We start from the raw sequence: 25,309 nt of genomic DNA on the forward strand, positions 1-25,309 counted from the left end.
TTCCACAATCTGATCCCAACTCCTTTTTTAGCATTATCTCATAATATTTCTATACCTTTCCACACTATAGTTTAAATGGATGGCAATCATTTCCTAAATATCCTTTTTTTTTTTTTTTTCCTATTTAGCTAGCTTGGTTTATATTAACCTCAGTACCTAGAATATTCTTTCTCCCACCTCCATAAAAACATAATCTTACACATTCTTCCTCTTAGGTCAAATACTACTCTCTTAGAGAAATCCTTGAGTCCTCTGAACACTGTCTGCATTAATTTTATGAAACTATAATATAATCTCTCAGCTAAAACTCTTTATTCCATTACCAAACAGAGGGTTAATGAAAAACAGAAAGTATGGTTTGCTAGTATCTAACTAGCATTGCCTTGAGTATAGAAAGCATGAGATTATTTACTTAAATAAGGAGTTTCAGTCTGATTCAGTACTAATATAGAGGGGTCTGATTTTTTTGTTTTAAAACCATAGAAACCCTTCTTCAAATGAAAACTGATGCAAGAGGAATCCAAAGTGACTACAGGGTATCCAAAGTGGTGTCTCCCTACTTTGCAGGGGATCACAGTCCAAAAGCTACACCTTCTACCCTCCCAAACAAACAAATCCCCCAAAAGGGTTCACTGAGTACAGGATGGTATTATTTAGTGTAGATTGTAATATATCTCATTTACTGATGACCAGTAAATCAGAATGTAATGAATGTATGTATGCGTGTATGTGTGTGTATACACATACACATACACACACACACACACACACACACACTCACTCATTCTATTTTTTTTTTTTTTAAGTCCTGAACAGGAGACCTCTTTATTGAGAATAGAACATTCTTTTTTTATTTTTTTTATTTTTTTTTTTATTTTTTAATATATGAAATTTACTGTCAAATTGGTTTCCATACAACACCCAGTGCTCATCCCAAAAGGTGCCCTCCTCAATACCCATCACCCACCCTGCCCTCCCTCCCACCCCCCATCAACCCTCAGTTTGTTCTCAGTTTTTAACAGTCTCTTATGCTTCACACACACATTCTATAAGTGCTTTCTTTTCTCAACCAGTTGAAACATTTTAGGAAAATGTTTAAAAAAAACAAAACAAAACAAAACATTTTACCTAAGGGAATACAGTCATAAAAAGAAAAGTATTTTCCCAGATGTCACAGTTAGGTGATATATAAGCGGAAGTGAGTATTGTTTTAAAAATAACACTTTGCGTTCTCAAATATCTGTGAAAATGCATCATATACTGCTTTACAACATATTCACCTAATCTTCTTTTCCTGAGGGCATAATTACAAGTTGTCTGCATTACTCATCCTATTCAAGCTACCTAAAAAGAGTAATTCCTGGTATACTGGTAGCAGAAACTAGGCTTAAAATGACATTTTCTCATCTAAATGGAAGTAATATTTAACATGAAAATAAATAACAAGATAAATATACACAAATATGTACAGATCAGTGTGTACACATACATTACACACACATATATATGAACAGACAGATGTACAGACATATATAGATTCATATATAGCCACTTTACATATACAAAAAATCTACACAGTTAAGTGCCTTGTGTATAGCAGGTACTCAAAAGCAACTGACTGAAGTATGAATGAATGAATAGTAACGAAAATTTAGTATTTTTACATACAAATACCTGATAGATTCAGTATCTATGTGCACAGGTGCTATCCTCTCCAAGAGAAACTTGATCATTTCCAGGAAAGGATTTGTAGGTTGTTTGGGGTTGCCCAGCTTCTTAGTTATTTCACGCTGTAAGGTAGATTTTTTTTTAAAATATTACAAAAATTTGTTTAAATAAATACGTCACATTAAAATGTTTAGGACCTAAAGTAATTAAAATCATGCAATACTGGTATTGGAATAAGAAAATCAACAGGAATTGCATGAATTGAGCAAACAAAACTAAGAATTTTGCATGAGAGGGGTAACATTTCAACTAACAGGAAAAAGATGGATTATTCAATATACTGTTTTGAAATAACTGAACAGACATATAGAATAAAGAGACAGATCCCTATCTCATACTCTATACCAAAAACATTCCAAAGAGATAAAACAAGTACAAAAGAATAAAACCAAGGGTCAGTGGAGATAAATACTTCAGAGAGTAATATAATCAAAGAAGCTTGTTAAAACTGTAGATTCTTGGACCTCACTGAGGAGATTAGTCAATCTGGGGTGGAGACAAGAATCATCGTTTTCTCTTTATTAAAAACCTCTCGGAAGATGCACTGGCAACAGACTGAGAAATCCTTACATCAGTAAATATTTTCATTGACTTGCGATAGAATGGGGTTTTGAAAGCAGGACACAAAAGGCAAAAACCTTAAAGAGTCTGCTGATAGACTTAGCTAGATAAAAATAAAACTATGGTACATAAAGAACATCCAAATCAAAATGGAAGGGTAGACTATAAATGACAGATAATTATTTGCAGCTTAATTAACATATATGATTAACAAATCAATAGGACAAAGATAAATGTCATTCCATAGGCAACGATTAAAAACATACGATACACAAAAAAACATAAATGGCTAATATGCCCAAGGAGAAAAAAAATGGTCAAATGACCAGGAACCACGACTATAAATCCCACCAAAATAATTATGTTTTGAGTTTTGCTTCTTTCCAACAATGATAGAATCCAATACTGAATCTATCCTAAAGAAATATTCAAGGCTGTGTAAAATGATTTAGCTATAAAGATATTAAAGTGTTCTTTAAACAAAAACTGGGGAAAAAAATCTCAATGTGTAACATAAGTGGATTGTTCAATTCAATGGTATGCTATGTTGCTATTAATGCTGCAAAAAACTAATAAAAATAAGTAAAATGCACAAAGCTGTACAGATAATATCTTATTTTGGAAGATACATCCTACAGTATTAACAACAATTGTCTCTACACGGGGGTCACAGTTATCTGTATTGTCATTTCTGTGATATTTTCTAAATTTTACCCAACAAATATAAATTGTTTTATAAAAAGGGTCAAAAAAAGATGTGAGGGTTTCTTGAAACATTAGCTCTTCTAATCGTCTTCCCTTACCACACAGCCTTCAGCCTGCTTGCAGGAGCATGTTGGACTAACAAGTACTTCCAGCTGTTTTCTTATTTTCTCATCATCTTCCAACACCTGTGTGAACTTCTTCATGAAATCCTGAGCCTTACCAGGATCTGGCAAATTTCCTTCAATCAATTAAAATCCAATTAAAATGCTATTTCAGAAATTTCTCAAAATAACAGAAGATCAACATTCTTCATTCTTATTACCTTAATAATCCTAATTTACAAATTCTGTTTAGTTTAATTAGAAATTGTGGATCAACTTCAGTAGACAATTTTCCCTAAATTCTGCTTTCTAGAAATAGGAAACAAGAACACTATGAAGAAACATCTTGGTAGGGAAAGACAACTGACTCTAAATACCCCTTATAATATTTAAGGGCATTAAATGTCCACCTGAAGATAACAATTTATTCCTGTCTCGAGTTTGTTGTGTATACTGTTCTCTTGTAACTCACAGAAAGAGATCAGTAAGTTTCACCTTTAAGAAACTATTCTCCTATACTGAGTTACTGTTAAAACCATCCGGTTCATATACACATGGCTATCTGTCAATGACACACGCTGAGTAACAGTTTCAGGTATTGCTGCTGGATGTTATGATTGCATGAGAAAGGATGAGTCCTCATAGAATCAAAGATGATTTTTATACTACTCTCCTAATATATCCATGTATTAAAACACTTATGAAAGCTAGTAAAATGCTAATCCTAGTGTCTATTTTTTTTTAATTATTCACAAATGTTACAGAGGACCAGACTAGGATACTTCTAATAACAGAAATTATAATACAGAACCATGGACTGTTATAAAAGTTGTAGAAATTCAACTAAATCTTAAAACATGAATGCAGTCTTTAAGTTCATATACAACTTTGAAATTCCATTTCAAGTCTTGGCTAGATCAATGAGGATAATAAGAACAAACTGTCCCTATTAATACTTGACTATCTGACTTTTTCATGTTTCTATAATACAAAAAAAATCTACTGTAGTGTCTTCAAATAATTTTGGACAATATAACTTTACAGCCCCTCCATAATGTGTAAGTATCGTATTAAAGGCTACAATAAAATCTACCATTTAAGAAACAAAAAGAATGAGAATGAGGTAAGAGGGAAATGGGAAATGGGGGAGGGGGTGACAGAACGAGAAAAGAGGGAGGAAACAAAAAACCTGTATTTCAACATTCTACAAACATACTTGACCATGGAACCCTTTTTTCTAACAGTACTATTAACACCTTCAAGATACCAGCATTCCTCAGAACAGAATTTGGGAAAACAGGGGTAAAATATAGAAAAAATATAGGAGATATCTCCTTTTAAGAGACAGCGCCACAGCCAAACTACCGAGGAAATAGTTATTAAAAAGCAATACCAGAAAATCACTTGCTTTAAGGTCATCCAAAGAGACTGAAACTAATTTATGTTTAACTGCCCAAAACTAAAAGATACTTTGGTCTTAAACCCGTACTCATGCCAAAAATCCTATCGCTTAGTCTAAAATTCAGTTAATTAGGTTACTGTTCTCTTCAGAACCTGAGCATTACTTCCATACACAGCTGGAAATATTTGTGAACATCTCAGAAATCCATCTAAGATAAATCTGTTCACTACTACCAAGTGGAAACTCGGCAGAAGCATTACCTGATTTTCCGTCTGTCCGTGTGCTGTGCTACACAGTGATCTCTGAGGTGGGTGGAAAAGCAACTGCCATACAAAAACAGCTACACTGCCCTATCCTTGCACTGAACAAAGGAGATGTGCCACACAATCCGTTTGTATTTACTGTCAAGTGCAATTAAATAACATTTTATTTGAAATCACTGAAAGCAAAAAAGCAAATCAGTACTTTTTTTTCCCCCCAAAGAAGCTCTTCTGTGGTTATTAGGTATACCCTTTCCTCTAAATTTTGGCTCAGAATGAAATTAGCTTCAGACAGATTCACATTAAAGCAAGCAACACCAAGGAAAAGATTCAGTTTTCACAGCAAGGTTATGCAATAATTTGAATGAATTCCCCAAAATATATTTATATAATAAACCCTTTCTCCAGCGTTTGTTCATTCCAACACACAAAAGAAAAAGAAAAATTCTGTGTAGCAAAATAAATGAGAATCAGAGAAAAAGAAAAGCTGAAGCTGAGTTGTCTGTTAAACAAAAATCAAAAACACTTGACTCTTTTCCTGTATTATCAGAGCCTGAAGTGGAACTCCACGAAACAAGTTACCAAAAACAAATATTTCAATTAAACCTTCAATTTTACATATAATATCTGAAATAACTTACTTGTAATAACCATCACTTTTGAAAATATGGCCTTGACACTGGCATCTGTCTGTAAATCACACAAAAAACGCAAAATTAGTACTTCCTAATAATCTCCATCATACCCTTCAGAAAATTAGAGAATAACCTACTAATGTTCCAGGCCCACACCCGGACCACCATCACGGTGAGCTCCTTCTTGAACCAGGTTCAAACTCGACAAAGTGGATGAAAGTGGAAGTGAGTGCTCTGTTGTCACCATCTCTTCCCTCACCCTGTTTGGTCAGCCTCCAAACAAACAAACAAACAAACAAACGACTGTTGTACCAACCTTTAGAAACAGGGAGAGATTTTGTTTTCTTTAGTAGTGAAAGAACAGGGCAACTTAGATTAGAAAAGGAATAAAATAACCTGGTTTTCAAGTTTTTAAGCTTATCTCAAACAAAAAGTTGATAAGGATATAATGCCGGTTGACTTAAGGCCTTCCCACAATTTTTAAGCCAGAGGATTATAAGGCATAGTCATGGAGCTGATGGGGAAGAACTAGATATAGACCATTACAAAAACGCCACTGACATGTACAAAAGATTCTTCCAAGAGTGCTGTTTATTTGCTGTATGAACATTATTTCAGTATATCAACGTGTCACCATATTGTGCTTCATGTAATGCAGTCTGTAAAGTCGTATGTGTAAAAAATGTTTCTAAAGGTGCTAGTTATTCAATGCATCAAGTTAGTGTTGTTTTTTTTAAAGGTGTCATTCAGCAACTCTGTATAATATACTGAACCAGAAAAATACTGGAGTGAAGGCAAAAAATAAAATAAAAAAATCATCCCTAGTTAGAAGGAGCTTGCTAAGAGAAGATACAAAACACAGAATTCAAGAGTTAATTCCCAAATATTTGGAATTTAAAGTATTTGAATAAATCTGTCCAGAATCAAAAGATTCTATTGTTTAATTTGGGGGAAGCAGGTGTTGCTGGGCTTTCAAGAAGTTGATCCACATGAAAAGGAAAGAGTATCAACAAAAGTACAACACTAGAAATTATGTCCCTTTGTGTGACACTGAGCAAATCTAAATTTAGTTAAATAGAGAAGAAGGGCTATACTGCTGAACTAAATAGGAATAAAAACTACCTTTATCAGACTGAATAAGGAAAAAGGCAAAAAAACATACTGATTACTAAGAGTCTTCCTAGTAAAAGAGGAATATAAACACCCAAAAATTAAATATAGCTTTGAATTTTTTCTACCCTTAACTCTATAATGTCTACTATAATTCTCAGTATAAAGTGAGGTACTATCTTCCATTTGGTTTCTTCTTCAACCCGACACATTAATGAGAATTTCCTCTTTAACCTGGATAACTCAGTAATTATTTTAAGACAAGTTAAAGGAAAATTCCACTAGGTGGGAAGACATTAAAACATTTTAATTGAATTGAGACTATATTTTGTTATTTCACATGAGAATGAAATTATAAGACCCTCCCAACTTGTTACCAACCGGCAAGGGAAAAGAAGGTCCCACTAAATAAATTTTAAAAGGACAGTGAAAGTCAAGAACAAAGTTATTTTTTTTATTAGTCTCATACATCATGCTGTTCAACATATGACCTGCACACTTAATATACTACTTGGCTATTATGACTTCAATAATGCCTAAAATCAGGAATAATTTTATTTACATACACATGAAAACATCTCATATTTTTGGTTAACCATGCAACTTTGACCAAAAGGAAGTAAATTAATACAGCTCTAATCAGCAAATAGAAGAACATTATCCAGAGCTTATTAACTAAAATACACTAACTTATCGCATTAGAACATTTACTGAAACACATGTTTACTGGCTGAAGCATACTAACTTAAATGGAATTTTCCAATTTTGCTAGTTGGCAGAGAAAGTACTGAAATAGAAGAATCACACTAACATTAGTTTTAAGTCATTTATAATAAGAAAAAAGTAATTCTAGCAGGTTCAATATATTCAATAATCAAAGAGATTATGTTATGTTCAATAAACCAGAAGCAAAGAGATTACTGTTAGCCCTAACATGAAACAACTCCTCTCTATTGACCTCTGTTCTATGACCATGCAGTATATGTTTTGTTTTGTGGAAGTTTTTTTGCGGGGGGGATGGTGTGAGGCATTCCACTATAGACTGAAAGGAAATAAAACGTAACAGCATATTGTCACTTATGTGTGTCATTTAAAATGACCACACGTACTGCTTTTTCAATGAATTATACCTTTTACAGGCCTATATACAACATTCTCAAAAAATATTCAAGGGGGGAAAAAACTAGAATCACTGTAAAATTTCAAAAAATAAAATACATCAACTGAGTGAATACCACAATTATAATTATGAAAATCAAGCAGTACATTAAAACTACCGTGATATTTTAAGTAAAAATATAAAGATACTTAACTAAAATTGCATAATACTAAAATTTTCTAAAACCACAAGACTATTCAAAGATAATGGGAACATTTTAGTGTGGCAAGACAGAGTGCAGTTTTACTCTATTTTCTATGTTTTCAATGACAGTTATTGTTTTGTTTTGTTTTTTAAACTATAAAAGAACTTTAATTCTGAGTACAAAGAAGTACATTCTCTTTCCTGTTAGGTATCATCTTTTACAAATATAGTAAATGTAAATTTTAAATGTTCTACGCAATCAATTTCTTAAAAATTTCTGTGTTCTGGGGCACCTGGGTGGCTCAGGTGATGATCTCACAGTGGTGAAATCAAGCCCCACATCAGACATTGTGCTGGGGCTTTGCACTGGGCATGGAGCCTGCTTAAGAGTCTCTCTCCCCCCTTTCCCTCTGCCCCTCCCCTGCTCATGAAATTTCACTCTCTCAAAAAAAAAATAAATAAATAAAAATAAATTTTTTTTTCAGTGTTCTAAATTAGAGATCATAGCTTCTCGAGTAGAATGGTTCCATATAGAAATAGGTATTTCAACACACTGTAGCAATGGTGAAGAGTAACTAAAATATAGGTGTTTTACAAAACTTGTCAAAGAAAAACTTTTCATTAAATTTAACTTACTTTGGGTTGCTTAATTAAGTCAAGCAAATCCTTTACTTGATGTCGGAGCAGATTTTGACATTTCCACATCTCATTCAATGCTCTGAAAAACACAAACACATCAATTTAAATAACAAAACAGAATAAAAATCCTACTGGAATATTCCAAATATATTGCTTTTTATTCCAAAGTCAAATATTCCAAAGTCAATATTTTCAAGTTCAAATATTAACAAAAAAATGAGAGACGAGGTAAATTTCACAGGACTAAGCAAACTGATGATGTATGGGGAGAAAGAAGAGTCCTACATAAAAGACACGAACATTGGAAGCAATATTTGTATTAAAAGAAAATGGTTGTTTTTTGGTTTGTACAAAAATAGGGAAGAACTATTATTAACTACAACATGTCTGTAAACTAGGGTAGAAGAATTACCTACTGAGATTATAACCTTTAGAAATAAAGGAATGCGTGATGGAGTAAGGTCCTACAGTAGGCAGGATAAAAAGGAATCAAAGAAAAGAGTGAATACTGAGAGAATGAGGGATAGTTTTTCCTACAACAGAAATATTTACAATGTTACTTCATAGATTACGTTTATGTATTATATAAAATATATATTATATACCTATATATAAGTAAACAGTCATTAAGTAAGATTAAAATATGTAACCAAACTGATGTAAATTAAAAAATGACAATTTCTCACTTGTTTTATTTAATCCTCAAATTCTCAGTTTAGAGGTACAATTTATGTGTTTAGATTTTTAAGGACTCACTGAGGTTTACAGTCTGAATGAAGTATACAGAGTTAATTAAATAACATGTTTATATAAATTATATAAACCAGGTATTTATTATATGTTATATACAACTATAACATTCCATATAAGTAAAAATATGTATACTATATAATTGCATGTACATGTATTTACATGTTATATATAAATGTTTGTTATATAAATATGTATTATTACATAGATACATGTATTTACATATTATTTGAATACTATTTTTATATGGCAAAATTTTTGATGTCCTCTTAATACTTTTATTGTTTTCAGGCAGAAATTTAAATCTAAAATTAAACTATATACATACTCAAGAAAATATGCATAAATCCTAACAGCTAATGTTATTGAAATATTACATTACAGAATTCAAAACCACATATATTTTAATATATGAAAAGAGAATTTTCCAAAACCAAATACTTTCCATTATTTTGTTTCCAATTTTCTATAGATCTATTACCCTCCAGTATCATTCATATGAAGCATTGCCATAAAAAGTAATACGGTACAGAAGCATATAAAACCACCCTTTCTCTTTTGACAGACGATCGTTAAAAATTTTCATTCTCCTCCTTAACACTATGTTTTGAGAATACCTTTGGATACCTTTATAGAAGTAAAATAGTTTAAATGTGGACACTTAAATTCCTTTACAGTCATCACCTCAAAATGGTACCGGCAAACCAACAGTACTGGGGACATTGTATCTTAGAAGTTAAATTTAAAATAACTATACTATTTTCAAGTTATTAAATTTCAATTAAAAGTTTAATTGGCATGTTTTAAGAATGTAAATATGAAAAGAAAAATGACCAGTATACAGAGGGCTGTAAAAGTCTAACAGCTAAGAGTTAATTTTCAAAGAAACAGAGCAGTCATCTGTGAAATTATTCCTGAATTCCAAAGTCAATGAATGGTCTCTCACTTGCTAACACTATATCATTACTTACAACTTCTGACAGGCCTAGATTTTGTAACCTGTCTTCACTTAAACTAAAACAGAAACTATTTTACCTATTATAGTTATTTGTTACTTTAAATATGAAATCTCAAGTAATTCTAAATCTCCTTCTAAACTATTACGGCTATAGCTTAAATCAAAAAGTGACCACCACTAAGAATTTATATTGTAATATATTTTTAGGGAAACCATCCTCTGAAGTACTTTAATAAAATTATCTTAAGCAGCAAAGACAAATTTATGCTTGTGTTTGCCCTTCTCAACAGTCCTTAAAAAGAAAAAAAAAATAGTAGAAACATTATTATAAAGACTCGTATCATTTCATATGAGCCTGAATTCCAGCTCTGTCACTACATAAATGTGAAAAATTTGCTTAAAGCACAGATACTCTTACAGTTGTCATCTGTTGAGTCCCCTCACTAGGATTTTGCACTAACTCGAAGAAAAAGACAGCCACCATTGGGTTGCAGTCAGAAACCTGCGCAAATATTGAAGAGAACCTCCCTTCCAACATTCTGCTCCCAGTTGGCAAATTGCCCACCAGATGAAGCCGTACAAAAATGGGTCGAGAGGAGAGCCAACCTAACCAAAGAGATCACAACCAGGACACCTGAAACTACCACTAACTTTTGTCATTAACAGTTGTTCTAGGAAACCTGGGGGAGGTGGCAACACACACCAGGATTAGAGAGTACTCAAGCCTCCCTCTGTTCTCTTTTTCATTAGTGAAGATATTTAGTTAACTTAGGGGCTTACCCAAAACTGATATACATCAAAAATTTAACGTTTATTTATTTTTGAGACAGAGAGAGACAGAGCATGAACGGGGGAGGGTCAGAGAGAGGGAGACACAGAATCCGAAACAGGCTCCAGGCTCTGACCGTCAGCACAGAGCCCGACGTGGGGCTCGAACTCACAGACCGCGAGATCGTGACCTGAGCCGAAGTCGGCCGCCTAACCGACTGAGCCACCCAGGCGCCCCTATACATCAAAAATTTAAAACATATTAAGTACTTTGTCTTCCCCAGAAGAACATGATCATAGAAAAAAATATAGGCTCTTTCAGCAAATGATTATTACTGTTCAGGAAAATGAAAAAAAAAAAAAAAAAAGATAAAATTTGAGACTCAAAAGATTTGCAAAAAATAAGATGGCTAATAATGTTTAGGAAGATGCAAAAAATTACAAGCCACTGATGGGAATACAAATTAGCATAATCATATTGGAAAATAATCTGACACCAGTTTACAATGCTGAAAATGTGTATACTCATCAATTCTACTCCTAGGTATACATCAGTGATTCCAAACCTTGGTTGCCCATTAAAATCTACAGAAACACTTTTCTAAAAACCCCAATGCCCAGACTACACTTCAAATTAAATGACCATCTCTGAAGGTGAGATTTAGGTGTCCGTATTGTTTAAACCTTCTTCAAGTAATTCCAACATGTAGCCAAATCTGAGAACCATTTATAACCATACCTTAGAGAAACCTATGCATGTGTATTCTCAATTGAAAACTGTTCATAGTGGTACTATCTGCATTAGTAAAAAAAAAAAAAAAAAAAAAAAAAAAAAAAAAAAAAATGGAAAGACAAATGTCCATTCTTTCCACGGACTCAAATTTCCAATGACAAGATAACAGAATAAAATTATGACATCATGACATAATGTAATTCAATACCACAGTGAAATTGAATGACCAAAAAGCTATATATATTTTTGATGAATCTTAGGAACACAATAAAATGGGGGGGGGGGGGGGTAGTTAGAGAAGACTATATCCACAATTGTTCCACTTTTGTAAAGTTCAAAAACAAGCAAAAATAAGTAATATTATTAAAGGATAGACATACATACATATATATATAGACACATATAGATAGATAGATATATATAGACATAGAGAGACATAGAGACAGACATATAGAGACATATACAGAGACATAAGGAGACACATATATAGAGACATACAGAGACAGAGACATATATATAGACATAGAGAGAGAGACATATGTGTATAAGACATATATGTATAAGACTATTTTTTAAAAGGAAATGAAAAATACATAATTAAGGCTAGTAGTATCCTTAGGTGAAAGACAGGAGGATGAAAAAGAGAAGAGTTCACAAGATGGATGTGGATTCACAGATATATTTATTACTATGTTTTGAAACTCATATGCAATTTCTTGGTGTGCATTAAATATCTCATAACAATAAATGTAACGACTTTTGGAGAAATCACAAATGTAAAGTAGAAGTTACAAAACGTTAAGTATTTGATTTACAGTTAGTTAATTCCAAAATGTTGGTTAAAATAAAAAATCATGTTAAAAGTATTATAAAGGCACCTGGATGGCTCAGTCGGCTAAATGTCCATCTCTTGGTTTCAACTCAGGTCATGATCTCATGAGTCATGGGTTTAAGCCGCCCTGTTGGGCTCTGCACTAACAGTATGGAGCCTGCTTGGGATCCTCTCTGTCTTCCTCCCTCGCTCTGCACCTCCCCTGCTCGCTGTCTTTAAAATAAACTTTTTTTAAAAAATAAAAATATTACAAATATGTTTTAAGTTAAAATACTTAACTATTCACTCACCATTTTTGTAGACTCAATTGGTCCACACACTGGAATTTACTTTAGACTTTGCCATGGTGTTATTTTTCAGTGTATCTTTTATGATTGGCAGTTTTACTTTTTAAAAAACAAATGTTTATTCTTGAGAGAAAGTGAGTGAGAATGTGTGCAAGACAGCGACCGGGGGAGGGGCAGAGAAAGGGAGGCAGAGGATACAAAGCGGGCTTCATCAACCACTGACAGCACAGAACCTGATGCCGGGCTCGAAATCACAAACCGTGAGATCCACCCAGGTGCTCCAGCATTTTCACTTTTTAATTCAATCAACCATTGTTGTTATTTAAGTGACAAATAATATTGCATACATATAGCTTTATAACTGCTACTTAGTGTTTTCTACTTACAATTATTTTTCTTAATTTTTTACATTTCTCATATTAAAGTTTTCACTAGTTCCGTCTCGCTCCTTCTGGGTTCGGAAGCCATACGTTCTAATTCTCTTCTTTTAGGGCAACTCAAATTTTTAATTCGCACACTTAATTCACAGCTTAATTAATCAACATGTGTGTCCTCATTCTTCTGTGATAAAAGAACTGTAGAACATTTTATCTACATTCCTACATGCTGTTATCGGATAGTGTCCACCTAGTATTCAAAATTTTTTACAAACGCACAGGACCAACCAATCAGAAAGCAGGCAGTCCTTCTGCTGTGCCCAGGCACAGCGGAGAGTCAGGCGGAGGGAGGATCTCAGGGACTCTCGAGAGAGCTGACATACTGTTCAAGAAGTGTGCGCTGGCTAAATATCAGCCTAGATGCTAACTTACTTTTTAAAGTTTTTTTTGTTTTGTTTTTTTTAATGTTTGCCTTTTTTTTGAGAGACAGTGCAAGCAGGGGAGAGGCAGAGACAGAGGGGGACAGAGGATCTGAAGCAGGCTCTGTGCTGACAGCAGAGAGCCCAATGCGGGGCTCAAACTCAGGAACCACGAGGTCACGACGTGAGCTGAAGCTGGACACTTAACCGACTAAGCAACACAGACACCCTGATGCCAACTTACTTTTTAATCTACACCTCCTTCCCTTGTCAAGAAAACTTTGTTATTATTATTATGACTAATTTATAGGCATTATTTAGATTTGCACAAGTGTTTGAAAATTTTGTTGCTTCTTACATCCTAATCCTTCCTTCTAGATTTAATGTCCTTTTTACCAAAAGAAATCATTATTCTTTAGTAATTTCATGTTGGATCTATGAGTGGAGAACTCTCATTTTTTGTTTGAAAGTGTTTTCATTTTTACTCATGAATGACAGGTGAGCTGAGTCAAGAAGTCCAGACTGTGATTTCCATAGGTTGTTTCAAATAGGATGTAAGATACATATCTTATGTCATTCATTCATTCAAAGAAACCTTCAATTGCACCATGAAGAAGAGGATAAACTCTGAGTCTAAAAATGTTATTAGCATATGACAATTTTAGGTTTCAAAATCAACAAAATATGGTAGTAAATATGTGACTGTATGCAGTGGAAAAAGAATGAACTTTGGAACCAGGCAGAACGGAGTTCAAATCCTGACTTGGTCTCTTACCACTTGTGTGATTTTGTGCAAGTTAACTGACCTCTCTGGGATTCAGTTCCTCATGTGAAAAACAGGAAAAATATCACTTACATGAGGCGCTGGCAAGCTTTTCTATAGAAGGCCACATAATAAATATTTTAAGCTTTGTGGGCCAATCTTTGTTGAAACTACTCAATTCTGCTGTTATAGCACAAAAACAGCCACTGATAATACTCTTCTGCCTGAAATACAGGAGGTAGTAAGAAATTAAATTTCCCCCATCTACAACCTTTTCCTCAACGTTTCTATGAAAGATATAAATAGCACATATAATAATTTCCATGGAGGAAATGAAGTCAAAAGCCCCATTAAGCAGAGGTAAAAATGAAAATTTATACAGCTCCTTAGACTTCCAATTTCTAAACATTTAATCCCCTATACTTGTAACTACATTTGCTGGAATGCAAAGGATCTACATTTTCTAAAGCCTCAAGCAAATAGATCGCAAGGCCTCAATTCCCTAACCCTCAGTGTGATTCAATTAGCAATGTCTCTTCCATGTCCAAAATTTCAACTCCCTACAAAGGCACTCCAAAGTGTTTTCTGAATGAAAAAGGTCATAAAAATGTATTTGTGCTTACCCATATGCCAAACTATAACACTATGTTGAGGCTATGCAGCACAAAAATATGTACCCTACTGCCCCACTGCAAAATTCAAATTAGTATCAGGTCAAAATAAGGTGGTAGGATTTTCTCAGTATGGACCTTCTTAATGCCTTAAGGAAAAAAATAAAAAAGGTACATCCATCCTTCTTGAAACAACAATATAAATGTCTGGGCGGGGGGTGGGGTGTGTGAGGGGGGTGGTGGGAATCAAATCCTGAAAGATTCCATGCCAGTCAGCTCTATTTTTAAATTGCTTACAAAAATCCTTGTTAATCTCATATTGACAGCAGTACCTTCTGAAAAGAGAACCAAATATTTTATTGTGTCTGACTAATTAAACAGTACTTTTATTACATAAACTGTTAACATTTAAAAATACAGTTGCAATTTTTTTCCCCCATAAAATACATTGCAAAAGAGGATAAGAACAAAATTTGACATTTGAAACATACTTCACAGCATTTAAATCCAGTGTGGCATATAAGTAATACAAGCATTTCATCCGTTCTGTAGTTTCCAAATTGTGGGGAACCATGTATTGAGCAAAGATCCGTTCAACAAGCAATCTACAAAAACAAAGAGAAGGTACTGTAATGACTTTTCTTAATGTATTGAATTTGTATATAAAATTCCAAAACATATAAAGAAGATGTGTAAAAGAAGTTTCTGCTTTCAAAATGAAATCAAAGATTTCCTTCTGTAAGAAGAGGGGCCAAAAAACGATTTAGCTGGATGTGCTAGCAACATCCCTATACCCAGCTAAGATAACTACCTCTGCATGACAGTGAATGTGTAGCAGGGATTCAATTTCCTTATCTGAATAATAAAACGTTAAAAAAAAAACCCACACCACGTCCTAACAAGTGGCAAATTCTAAGCACCTTTAAGTTAAAATTATAAAGAAATTGTTAAGATTCTTCTGAGTTTTTGTAGTAATCATCATGAAAAAAAGACCTGGTTAAAAGTACAAAAAAAAAAGAACCAGCAACTCATAATAATGCAAATCTCCAGACAATGATGCTGCACACTCAAAACGTCTAAAAACTTCAACTTTATAAAAATAATAACTACGAAGTTTCTTTGATAATGTTAACATAAGATACCCAGTTTCTAGTTCCTATAACTCATAAAATTGTAAGATGGCCCACTGGTTCTTAATTTTCTCATTCTGATCTGTTATAGGCACTACCATCTGGATCTAGCAATTTAAAATAAATTCAATCAAGTGAAATCAATTCAGACTGCAAGCAGGAATCACAGATCTATCAACTACTAAATGCTTAGGATCCATACAAGATCTAACTTTATGCTGCAATAGAAAAATACAAAGATTATATTCAGATAATGTGTTTCATATTAAATTATAACCTGTCTTTTCAGGCTTGAGTACAAACTTTTTATTAAAACTATCTATAATCCAAAGGGTTTATTTTCATTTATTTGAAAAAAATGTTATTTGAAAAATTACTTATGAAATAAAATTTAAATTACACACATTTCTACTTTTAAGTATTACTCTTCAAAAACAGTATACAAAAATGAACATAAAAGCTGTATCCATCCCTAAAGTCATATGTACCTTACTGCTTCATTTATGGCTTTGGTGGGAGGAAAACTAGTCACTATCTTTAATTTGCAGTAAAAACTGAGGAGAGTTTCAAGTTATAAAGAAAACAGTTTGCCTAAAACAGCGTTTCAACAACAGTTAAATACAACACAAAAACCAGATATTTTACCTAGTGTCGTTAACTTACCGATCATCAATACTATTTTGATAATATATATGTAGCAGTTTGTCTTTGATCCATGAAATCTGTTTTGCAGCATCTTTTCCAGCTGCTGATTGTAAAGCATACTTCTTATAAATTTGGGCAAGTCCCATCATGGCTTCTTTGCGCACCCTCCACTTAAAGTAAAAACAAAAATGTTTTCTTATAATTTAAAAATGCTCCCATTATACTTCAGGAAAGTCTGTTTTCTTATTTTTAAGTTAGTTACTTTACACAATACATTTTCATCAATCCTCAGATACTGGATATCGATTTATAATGACTACAAAAAAAACACAACTATCATTTTAATATATCTACTATGAAAAGTACAGAGATATCAACATGTGTAAAGAATTTTAATGTTTTAATATCTTAAACCCATTGCCTACACCTAAAAAATAAAAGTTAATCACAATCTAAAGTCACTTACAATTGGTGACAGAAAACGTGTTACCAAATTTTAAAAGGCAAAGACTGAATTAATTGTGACCTATCCCTTATACACTTTTTCCAGTTTATGGTCTATATTAATCATACTTCAATTAAAGGTACATGATGCTGGTTTTATCAAATGCTAAATATGAAGCCACTTGGTTCATTTTGTGTATTTGAGAATCAAGTGCAGGTGTAAAAGGAATGTATTCAACTATTTTTTTTTAAGTATTTATTTGCTATAGTATATCTAATACTGCTTATCTTGGAATGAGTTTATCCTTTAATTTTACACAAGCACAGCACTACAATCAGGATGTCAGTAATGTTTAGAACTTCATGAAACTGCACAGATCATCCATTTTTTTCTCCTTTGCAGTCTGTCATTCATAGTGACATTCTTCCCTTGGTTTATCTCATCCATCCACCAATATACATCAAAAGACTTACTCATTAAGTGGGAATTCAATTTATCTGTAGAAACTTCCTAATTCTCTATCTTAACTCTAATGCCCCAAACTGCTGCTTTAAGGAGAATTTAAAAGACAGAGTATATTCTAATACTACCAAGAACATAAATATATTCAATTACTTTTTGGTATCCAATTAATATTTATATGACTGAACCAAGTAGCCCTAAGATGAATACAACATGATTATCAAAAATTATGTGCATATATGCGATCCCAACAACACATAGACACTTAGTTTAAATTCCAAGTCTAACTAAGAGAAAGACTACTTGAATACTTAGAAGGCAGTTAGCCTACCATGATGCAAATCTCCTTTTCCTTCTTTACACCTTTTGGCCTTTTCATTAATACCCCTATGAAATATTCAATAAAGACAAGTCTAAATTTATTAGTTAAAATAAGTTGTTCCAAATATCTATAGATTTGGAGGGAAAACCATGCAATTCCTGCCCATCTGTACTTCACCCACAACCAGCATTATCAAAGAGAACATTATTAAGTGAAGATGGCAAAATCAACCTTATCAGCGACTATTAAAATGTTGTAAAGTATTTACCTAAAGAAGCCGATGATTGCTGAGTGGAGCCAGTAGGTGCTCACTCAAGAAGAAAGGGTTTAGGATCACAGAAGATAAGCTAGAAGCATGCTGCTCTACTAGGTATAGCTTTACCAAGTTGAAAACGTGTTATTTTCTATTCCACAGAAATTATAATACCACCAGCTAAAGAACTATTAACTGATACCGATAGGAAAGGAAAAAGAAAAGAGAGCCAACAATATAAGAAAGCTGTGTCAGTTATTAAGGCCCTTTACAAGTCACTGATTAAAACTAGCGTCCAGGCTAAACACCTGACTACCATTTAGAGCCATCTCACTTTCAGGATGAGAATAAATAATCTCAACTTAAAAAACTAACAAAATTTAATGTAACAAAAAATAAAACCTTCTCATAAATATTAAAATGACCCCCTCAAAAAGGGTTCATTAATTACATTTAAATCTCAGTATTTTCAAATGAAATACTATTAAACTTCAAGTATTCAAAGTGAAAGCCTGCTACTAATTATTATTCCTACTCACCCGTTTGTCTAACGTTCTTTCTCTCACAAAGTTAAGTAAGTGATCGTTGACCAGAAGAATATCCTTTTTAGCAGCTGTAACTATAGACACGATAACATCATGTCTAATAGCTTCCTCAGGGTCATGTGACCTCACTTTAAGATACTCTGAAAGATAAAATTTTATTGATTAAAATGGAACTTTAACAATTAAAATATTTTTAAAAGTTGTATAAAACAACAAAAGCAAAACCTAAGTAGAGGGTTCAATGTTTCAAGAAAATTAAGAGTAGTGGAGAGAGGGGAGTAGAAATGAAGGTCAGTCCTTCAGTCAAAATAGAGTAGTTTACATGCAACCAAGTAGGGTTGAGCAGCAGGGGAACAGGGTAGTGTATTAAGGAATTCCTAACCTCATTAATTAAACCATATAAATGAAGTAAGAAGTATAATAACTTTAAATATCTCACTTGTTTTTTGTTTCAATGTTTAAAATATTCAAGTCAAATGGACCTACTAGGAAAAGGCTAGAGTATTCACGTTTCTATCCCTTAACTATGGAAAACCTAAGGTTTCTAAAAGAACAAAATTAAGATACCAGCCACCAAGAAACAGGATTATAGGAAATACCACAAGGCAAGTTCATCTGACTGAACTAAGAAAAGCCAAAAGGAGCACGGAAGAAATTAAACATTTAACAATTAGGAGTGGCTGGAGGAAGATCTTAAAGTCAAAAACATTGCAGTTCAGATCTGGCACTGAGAAAGCTGAAAGAAAAAATTAACACTCTTCAGTAATGCTACATGAGGCTTAAGAAAGAGATACTACAACTGAGCAAAAAACCCCAAACATTATTCAGCTTTTTCTTATAAGACCAGTAAGCTAAAATTTCATTGCTTGGATTTGGAGTAATACACATAGTCATGGCTATATGCAGCAAATAGTGCTTATGATTATAAGTGGATTTACTTCCCTATAAATTGATAGTTTAGCAAATAATTACAATGCAAACACCTATAAAACCACTACCCTGGTCTTAAGCAATTTCACCTTAAGCATTCCCTAAAAGGAACTATTTCCAAAAATGAGAAAGACAATACGTTGCTTAAAAATAAATAAATAGATAGGTAGGTAGGTAGATAGATAAATAAATAAATAAAGGGGTGCCCAGGTGATTAAGCATCCAACTTCGGCTCAGGTTGTGATCTTATGGTTCATGAGTTGGAGCCCCACATGGGGCCTGCTGCTGTCAGCTCAGAGCCCAATTCAGATCATCTGTCCCCCCCTCTCTGCCCCTCCCCCGCTCACACTCTCTCTCAAAAAAAAAAAAAGTGAACATTAAAAACAAAAATAAAAACTTCTGAAGAAACAGAAATGTTATTTACCTAACTCAATAAAAAAACTGCTTTTAGTACTGATTTCAAATGAAGTATGTAAAATAGATCAAGTTCACTTCCCCACCAAGATAAACACAGGAGTTTTAGCTTTCACAGTACTTGTTTCAAGGGCAACACATACCACTTTAGGTGTCACTAAAACAAAACCAATGACAACACCATCAATTTTAAGATGTATCCCAATTTCCCTAAAACAAATTTTTCATATTAAGCAGGGTATATACAAGAGCTATTAAATTACAGATCTTAACTGTGCAGAGGAAGAGAAAACAAAGAGAAAGAAGAAATTCTCAGTTAGCATGACAAAGCAGCTGAGAATTTCTTCTTCACAATATGGCCATGTCCCTCAAAATGTAGCTGAAGGCACAAGGATGAATATCAAACACACTGTAGATAAAGATAAACGTGAGTGTCTAACATACATTAATCTTAGCTCACTCCTGAAACCCTATGAAAACATCTTTTAAAAGAGACAAGTACAAAAGATCACAGCAAAAGAGATTTTTCAACAAAATTGTGACAGATGTATGACTTCTAAACAAAAGAAAAAGTTGAAATCCAAAAAGGAAAGAGATTAATAAATAAGCTTATTTCCAGGGTAGAAGAACCGTGGAAACACTGAGAAATTCAAGGCACCAAGGAATGAGAAAGGCACAGATAAAGAATGCTGTGAAATGAGAAATGGTTGAAAATGTGCATAAAAAGTACTGAGACTCCTAGATATTTTCAGAGCTGTCTTTTAGTCAACTACAAAAATTAAAATGTATAGTTTATAGTGATACTGGCCTATCTCAAGATGCAAGAAAAATCTAAAATAAACAACCTAACCTTACATAAGAGCTAGAAAAACAACAAAACCCAAACCCAGCAGAAAGAAGGAAATAATATACAGCAGAAATAAACAATAAAGAAACAAGAACAACAAAAATAGGACAGATCAATGAAACCAAGATCTGGTTCTTTGAGATGATCAAAATTGATAAACCTCTAAGCCAGACTCCCCCCACATACACCAAAAAAAAGAAAAGAAAAAAGAGAGGACCCAAATAAATAAAATCATTAATGAAAGAGGAGAAATAACAACCAACAACAATACAATTCTGAACAATTGTACCAGAATATTATGAAAATCCATATGCCAACAAACTAGACAACTTAGAAGAAATGGATAAATTCCTGCAAAAATCTAACCTACCAAAACTGAAGCAGGAAGAAATAGACCATTTGAACAGACCGATCAACAGCAATGATCAGTAATCAGCAATCAGTAATCAGCAATCAGTAATCAAAAAAATTCCCAAAAAACAAAAGTCCAGGACCAAACAGCTTTACAAATTCTACCAAACATTTAAAGAAGAGTGAATACCTTTTCTTCTCAAACTATTTCCAAAAAAACAAAAAAAAACAAAACAAAAAAACAAAACAGAAGAGGAAGGACAATTTCCAAATTCATCCTATAAGGCCAGTACCACCCTGATATCAAAACCAGATAAAGATACCACAAAAAAAGGAACTATGGGCCAGTGTCTCTAATGAATACAGATGGAAAAATCCTCAACAAAATATTAGCAAACTGAATCCAACCATGTATTAAAAAAATCATACCCCACAATTAAGTTGGATTTATTCTTGGGGTACAAGGGTGGGTCAATATTCACAAAACAATCAACCTGATATATCACATCAATAGGAAAAAGGATAAAAACCATATAATCATTTCAATAGATACAGAAAAAGCACTCAACAAAGTACAACATGCATTTATGATAAAAATCCTCTACAAAGTAGGTCTAGAAGGAACATACCACAATATGGTAAAGCCCTTATATGAAAAAACCACGGCCAACATCATACTCCATGGTAAAAACTGAGTTTTACCCCTAAAGTCAGGAACAAGACTAAGATGTCCACTTTCACTTTTATTCAATATAGTACTGAAAGTCCTTGCCAAAGCAATTAGACAACATAAAGAAATAAAAGGCATCCAAAAGGATAAGAAAAAAGTAAAACATTTACTATCTGAAGATACAATACTATACATAGGAAACTCTGAAGACTCTACCAAAAAACTACCAGAACTGATCAATGAATTCAGTAAAGACACAGGATACAAAATCATTGTACAGAAATCTAGTTGCATTACTGTACACTAATAATGAAGCAGCATAAAATGAAATAAGAAAACAATCGCATTTACAATTCCACCAAAAACAATAAATTATCTAGGAATAAACTTAACCAAAGAGATCAAAGACCCGTACTCTCAAAGCTATAAACACTGGGGCACCTTGGTGGCTCAGTCAACTGAGCATCCATTTCTTGATTTAAGCTCAGGTCATGATCCCAGGGTCATGGGATCAAGCCCCTCATCAGGCTCTGTGCTGAGTGTGAGGCCTGCCTGGGATTCTCTCTCTCCCCCTCTACTCCTCTACCCCACTCACATGGGTGTGCGCTCTCTCATTCTCTCTAAAAAATTAAATAAATAAGTAAAACACTGATGAAAGAAATTCAGGACAACACATAAAAATGGAAAGACATTCCATGCTCATGGTTAAAAGAACTAATATTGTTAAAATGTCTATACTACCCAAAGAAATGTACAGATTTAATGCAATACCTATCAAAATATCAACAGCATTTTTCATAGAACTAGAACAAACAATCCTAAAATGTGTATGGAACCACAAAAGACCTCAAATAGCCAAAGCAATCTTGAAAAATAAAAACAAAGCTGGAGGTATCATAATTCAGGATTTCAAGTTATATTACAAAGCAGTCGTAATTAAAACAGTATGGTACTGGCATAAAAATAAACATACAGATCAATGGAACAGAACAGAAAACCCAGAAATAAACCTACAATTATATGGTCAATTAATCTTCAACAAAGGAGGAATGAATATACAATGGAAAAATGTCTGTTCAACAAATGGTGCTGGGAAAACTGGACAGTACATGCAAAAGAATGTATCTGGACTACTTTCTTTCACCATACACAAAAATAAACTCAAAATGGATTAAAGATCTAAATGTGAGACCTGAAACCATGTAAATCCTTGAAGAGAGCACAGGTAGTAATTTCTCTGACATTGGCCATAACAACAGTTTTCTAGATATGTCTCCTGAGGCAAGGGAAACAAAAGGAAAAATAAACTATTGGGACTACATCAAAATTAAAAGCTTCTGTGTAGCAAAGAAAACCACCAACAAAACTAAAAGACAGCATATGGAATGGGAGAATGGCAAATGATATATGTGATAAAGGGTTAGTATCCAAAATACAGAAAGAACTGATATAACTCAACACTATAAAAAACAAACAATCCAATTAAATAATGGACAGGACACATGAACAGACATTTCTCCAAAGAAGACAAACAAATGGCCAACAGACACATGAAAAGATTCTCCTCATCACTCATCATTAGGGAAATGCAATTCAAAACTACAATGAGAGATCATATCACACCTGTCAGAATGGCCAAAATGAACAAGAAACAACAAATGTTGGCAAGGATGTGGAGAAAGGTCAACACTCTGGCACTGTTGGTGGGAATGCAAACTGGTGTAGCCACTATGGAAAACAGTATGGAGTTTCCCCAAAAAATTAAAAATAGAACTACCCTACGACCCAGCAATTACACTACCAGGTACTTACCCAAAGAATACAAAAGCACTAATTCAAAGGGATACATGCAGCCCTATGTATACTGCAACGTTATTTACAATAGCCAAATTATGGAGAAAGCCCAAGTGTTCAGTGATAAATGAATGGATAAATAAGAAGTGGTATACAGATACACATACATAAACACACACACACACACACACACACGCACGCACACACACACATATACACACACAATGGAATATTATTCAGCCATAAGAATGAAATTTGCAACATGGATAAAGCTACAGAATATAATGCTAAGTGAAATCAGTCAGAGAAAGACAAGTATTGTATGATCTCACCTATATGTGGCATTTAAGAAACAAATCAGCAAAGGGGAAAAAAAAAAAAAAAAGAGAGACAAATCAAGAAACACACTCAACTATAGAGAACTGATGGTTACCAGAAGAGAGGTGGGTGGGGGGATGGGTGAAACAGGTGATGGGAATTAAAAAAAATAATTAAAATGCACCCAGAGTCTGAAAACTAGGAAATCATACAACACAGTAACATAAATGTTTTATTAAAAAATGAAACTACAAAAAAAAAAAAAATGAAACTACATAGTATCTTTTGGTAAACTTTCAAACATTCAAACAATGGTGAAGACTAAAAAGGTTACTGGTGAAATTTTTCACATATAAAATATATTTTAAATAGCTATAAAAACTGAAAACATCTATCATTTAGCTAACAGTAAATTTTGCATTGAAATTCTGACTATGGGATGGGGCGTCTGGGTGGGCCAGTTGGTTAAAGCATCTGACTTCGGCTCAGGTCATCGTCTCAAAGTTCTTAAGTTCAAGCACCCCATCGAGCTCTCTGCTGTCTGCTGAGAGCCCACTTCAGGTCCTGTCTCCCTCTCTCTCAGCCCCAAACCTACACACGTGTTCTTTCAAAACTTTTAAAGAAATAAACATTTTTAAAAAATTCTGAGGAAGAGTGAAGATGGCAGAGAAGTAGGGGGACCAGGATTTCCCTCTTCCCTCAGACACAGCTTACTGAGGTCAGATCACTCGGAACACCCAAGAAATCAGTCTGTGGAGTAACAGAAAGGTCTCCACAGGTGACAGGAGACAGCTTGGAGGGACAGGGGTGCATGTATACGAACTGGGGGAGATAAAACAACGCAGGCACAGAGGGGAGTGAATCCCTTCAGTGAAAGGACAGAAGGAAGAGAGAGACAGAGAGGCTGTGGAATTGCAGTATTGTGTTAGTACAAGAGAAAAACATCTCTAGACCACGGACTGGGGAACAAGAAATACAGAGAGTGCCAATTTCTACTTTGCAAACAGCTTCAGTAGCTGAAGATTGGAGTTTTCAAAAGTGCACGGCTTTCTCCAGACCAGAGTGAGGCTTGTAAGTGTGGCTGGCAGGCAGGGAGCCAGCCTTGGGGTGCAGTAGAGATCTGAGCACCGCACTGGCAAAGAACAGTCCACTTCCCAGAGTACTCTGGGAAGAGGGTTTAGTGCCTCCCCAAGGACAAAAGACCCTGGAGGTGCCAGCCCAGGGCCCTTTATTGGCAGGGC

At 33.9% G+C, this 25,309-nt stretch overlaps 1 protein-coding gene and 1 long non-coding RNA gene across 6 annotated transcripts in view; both read right to left on the bottom strand.

Annotated features, from left to right (window-relative positions):
* Window positions 1-25,309, bottom strand: part of LOC128776215 (uncharacterized) — a 191,675-nt gene that overhangs the window by 78,777 nt on the left and 87,589 nt on the right. The gene's annotated exons all lie outside the window — the stretch shown is intronic.
* The window catches only part of PDS5B (PDS5 cohesin associated factor B), a 191,767-nt gene that overhangs the window by 70,355 nt on the left and 96,103 nt on the right, over window positions 1-25,309 (bottom strand). For all 5 annotated transcript variants that reach the window (XM_019447810.2, XM_019447809.2, XM_019447813.2 and 2 more), the window contains exons 11-17: window positions 18,739-18,884; window positions 16,736-16,887; window positions 15,434-15,547; window positions 8,442-8,523; window positions 5,399-5,447; window positions 3,093-3,232; window positions 1,675-1,790 (exon numbers count right to left, since the gene is read on the bottom strand). In XM_019447810.2, the coding sequence (XP_019303355.1) occupies window positions 1,675-1,790; window positions 3,093-3,232; window positions 5,399-5,447; window positions 8,442-8,523; window positions 15,434-15,547; window positions 16,736-16,887; window positions 18,739-18,884 (799 nt within the window). The remainder of the gene's footprint in view (window positions 1-1,674; window positions 1,791-3,092; window positions 3,233-5,398; window positions 5,448-8,441; window positions 8,524-15,433; window positions 15,548-16,735; window positions 16,888-18,738; window positions 18,885-25,309) is intronic.

The sequence above is a fragment of the Panthera pardus genome, unplaced genomic scaffold, assembly GCF_024362965.1.
Source record: "Panthera pardus isolate Hobbes unplaced genomic scaffold, ASM2436296v1 HiC_scaffold_1, whole genome shotgun sequence".
NCBI lineage: Eukaryota > Metazoa > Chordata > Mammalia > Carnivora > Felidae > Panthera > Panthera pardus.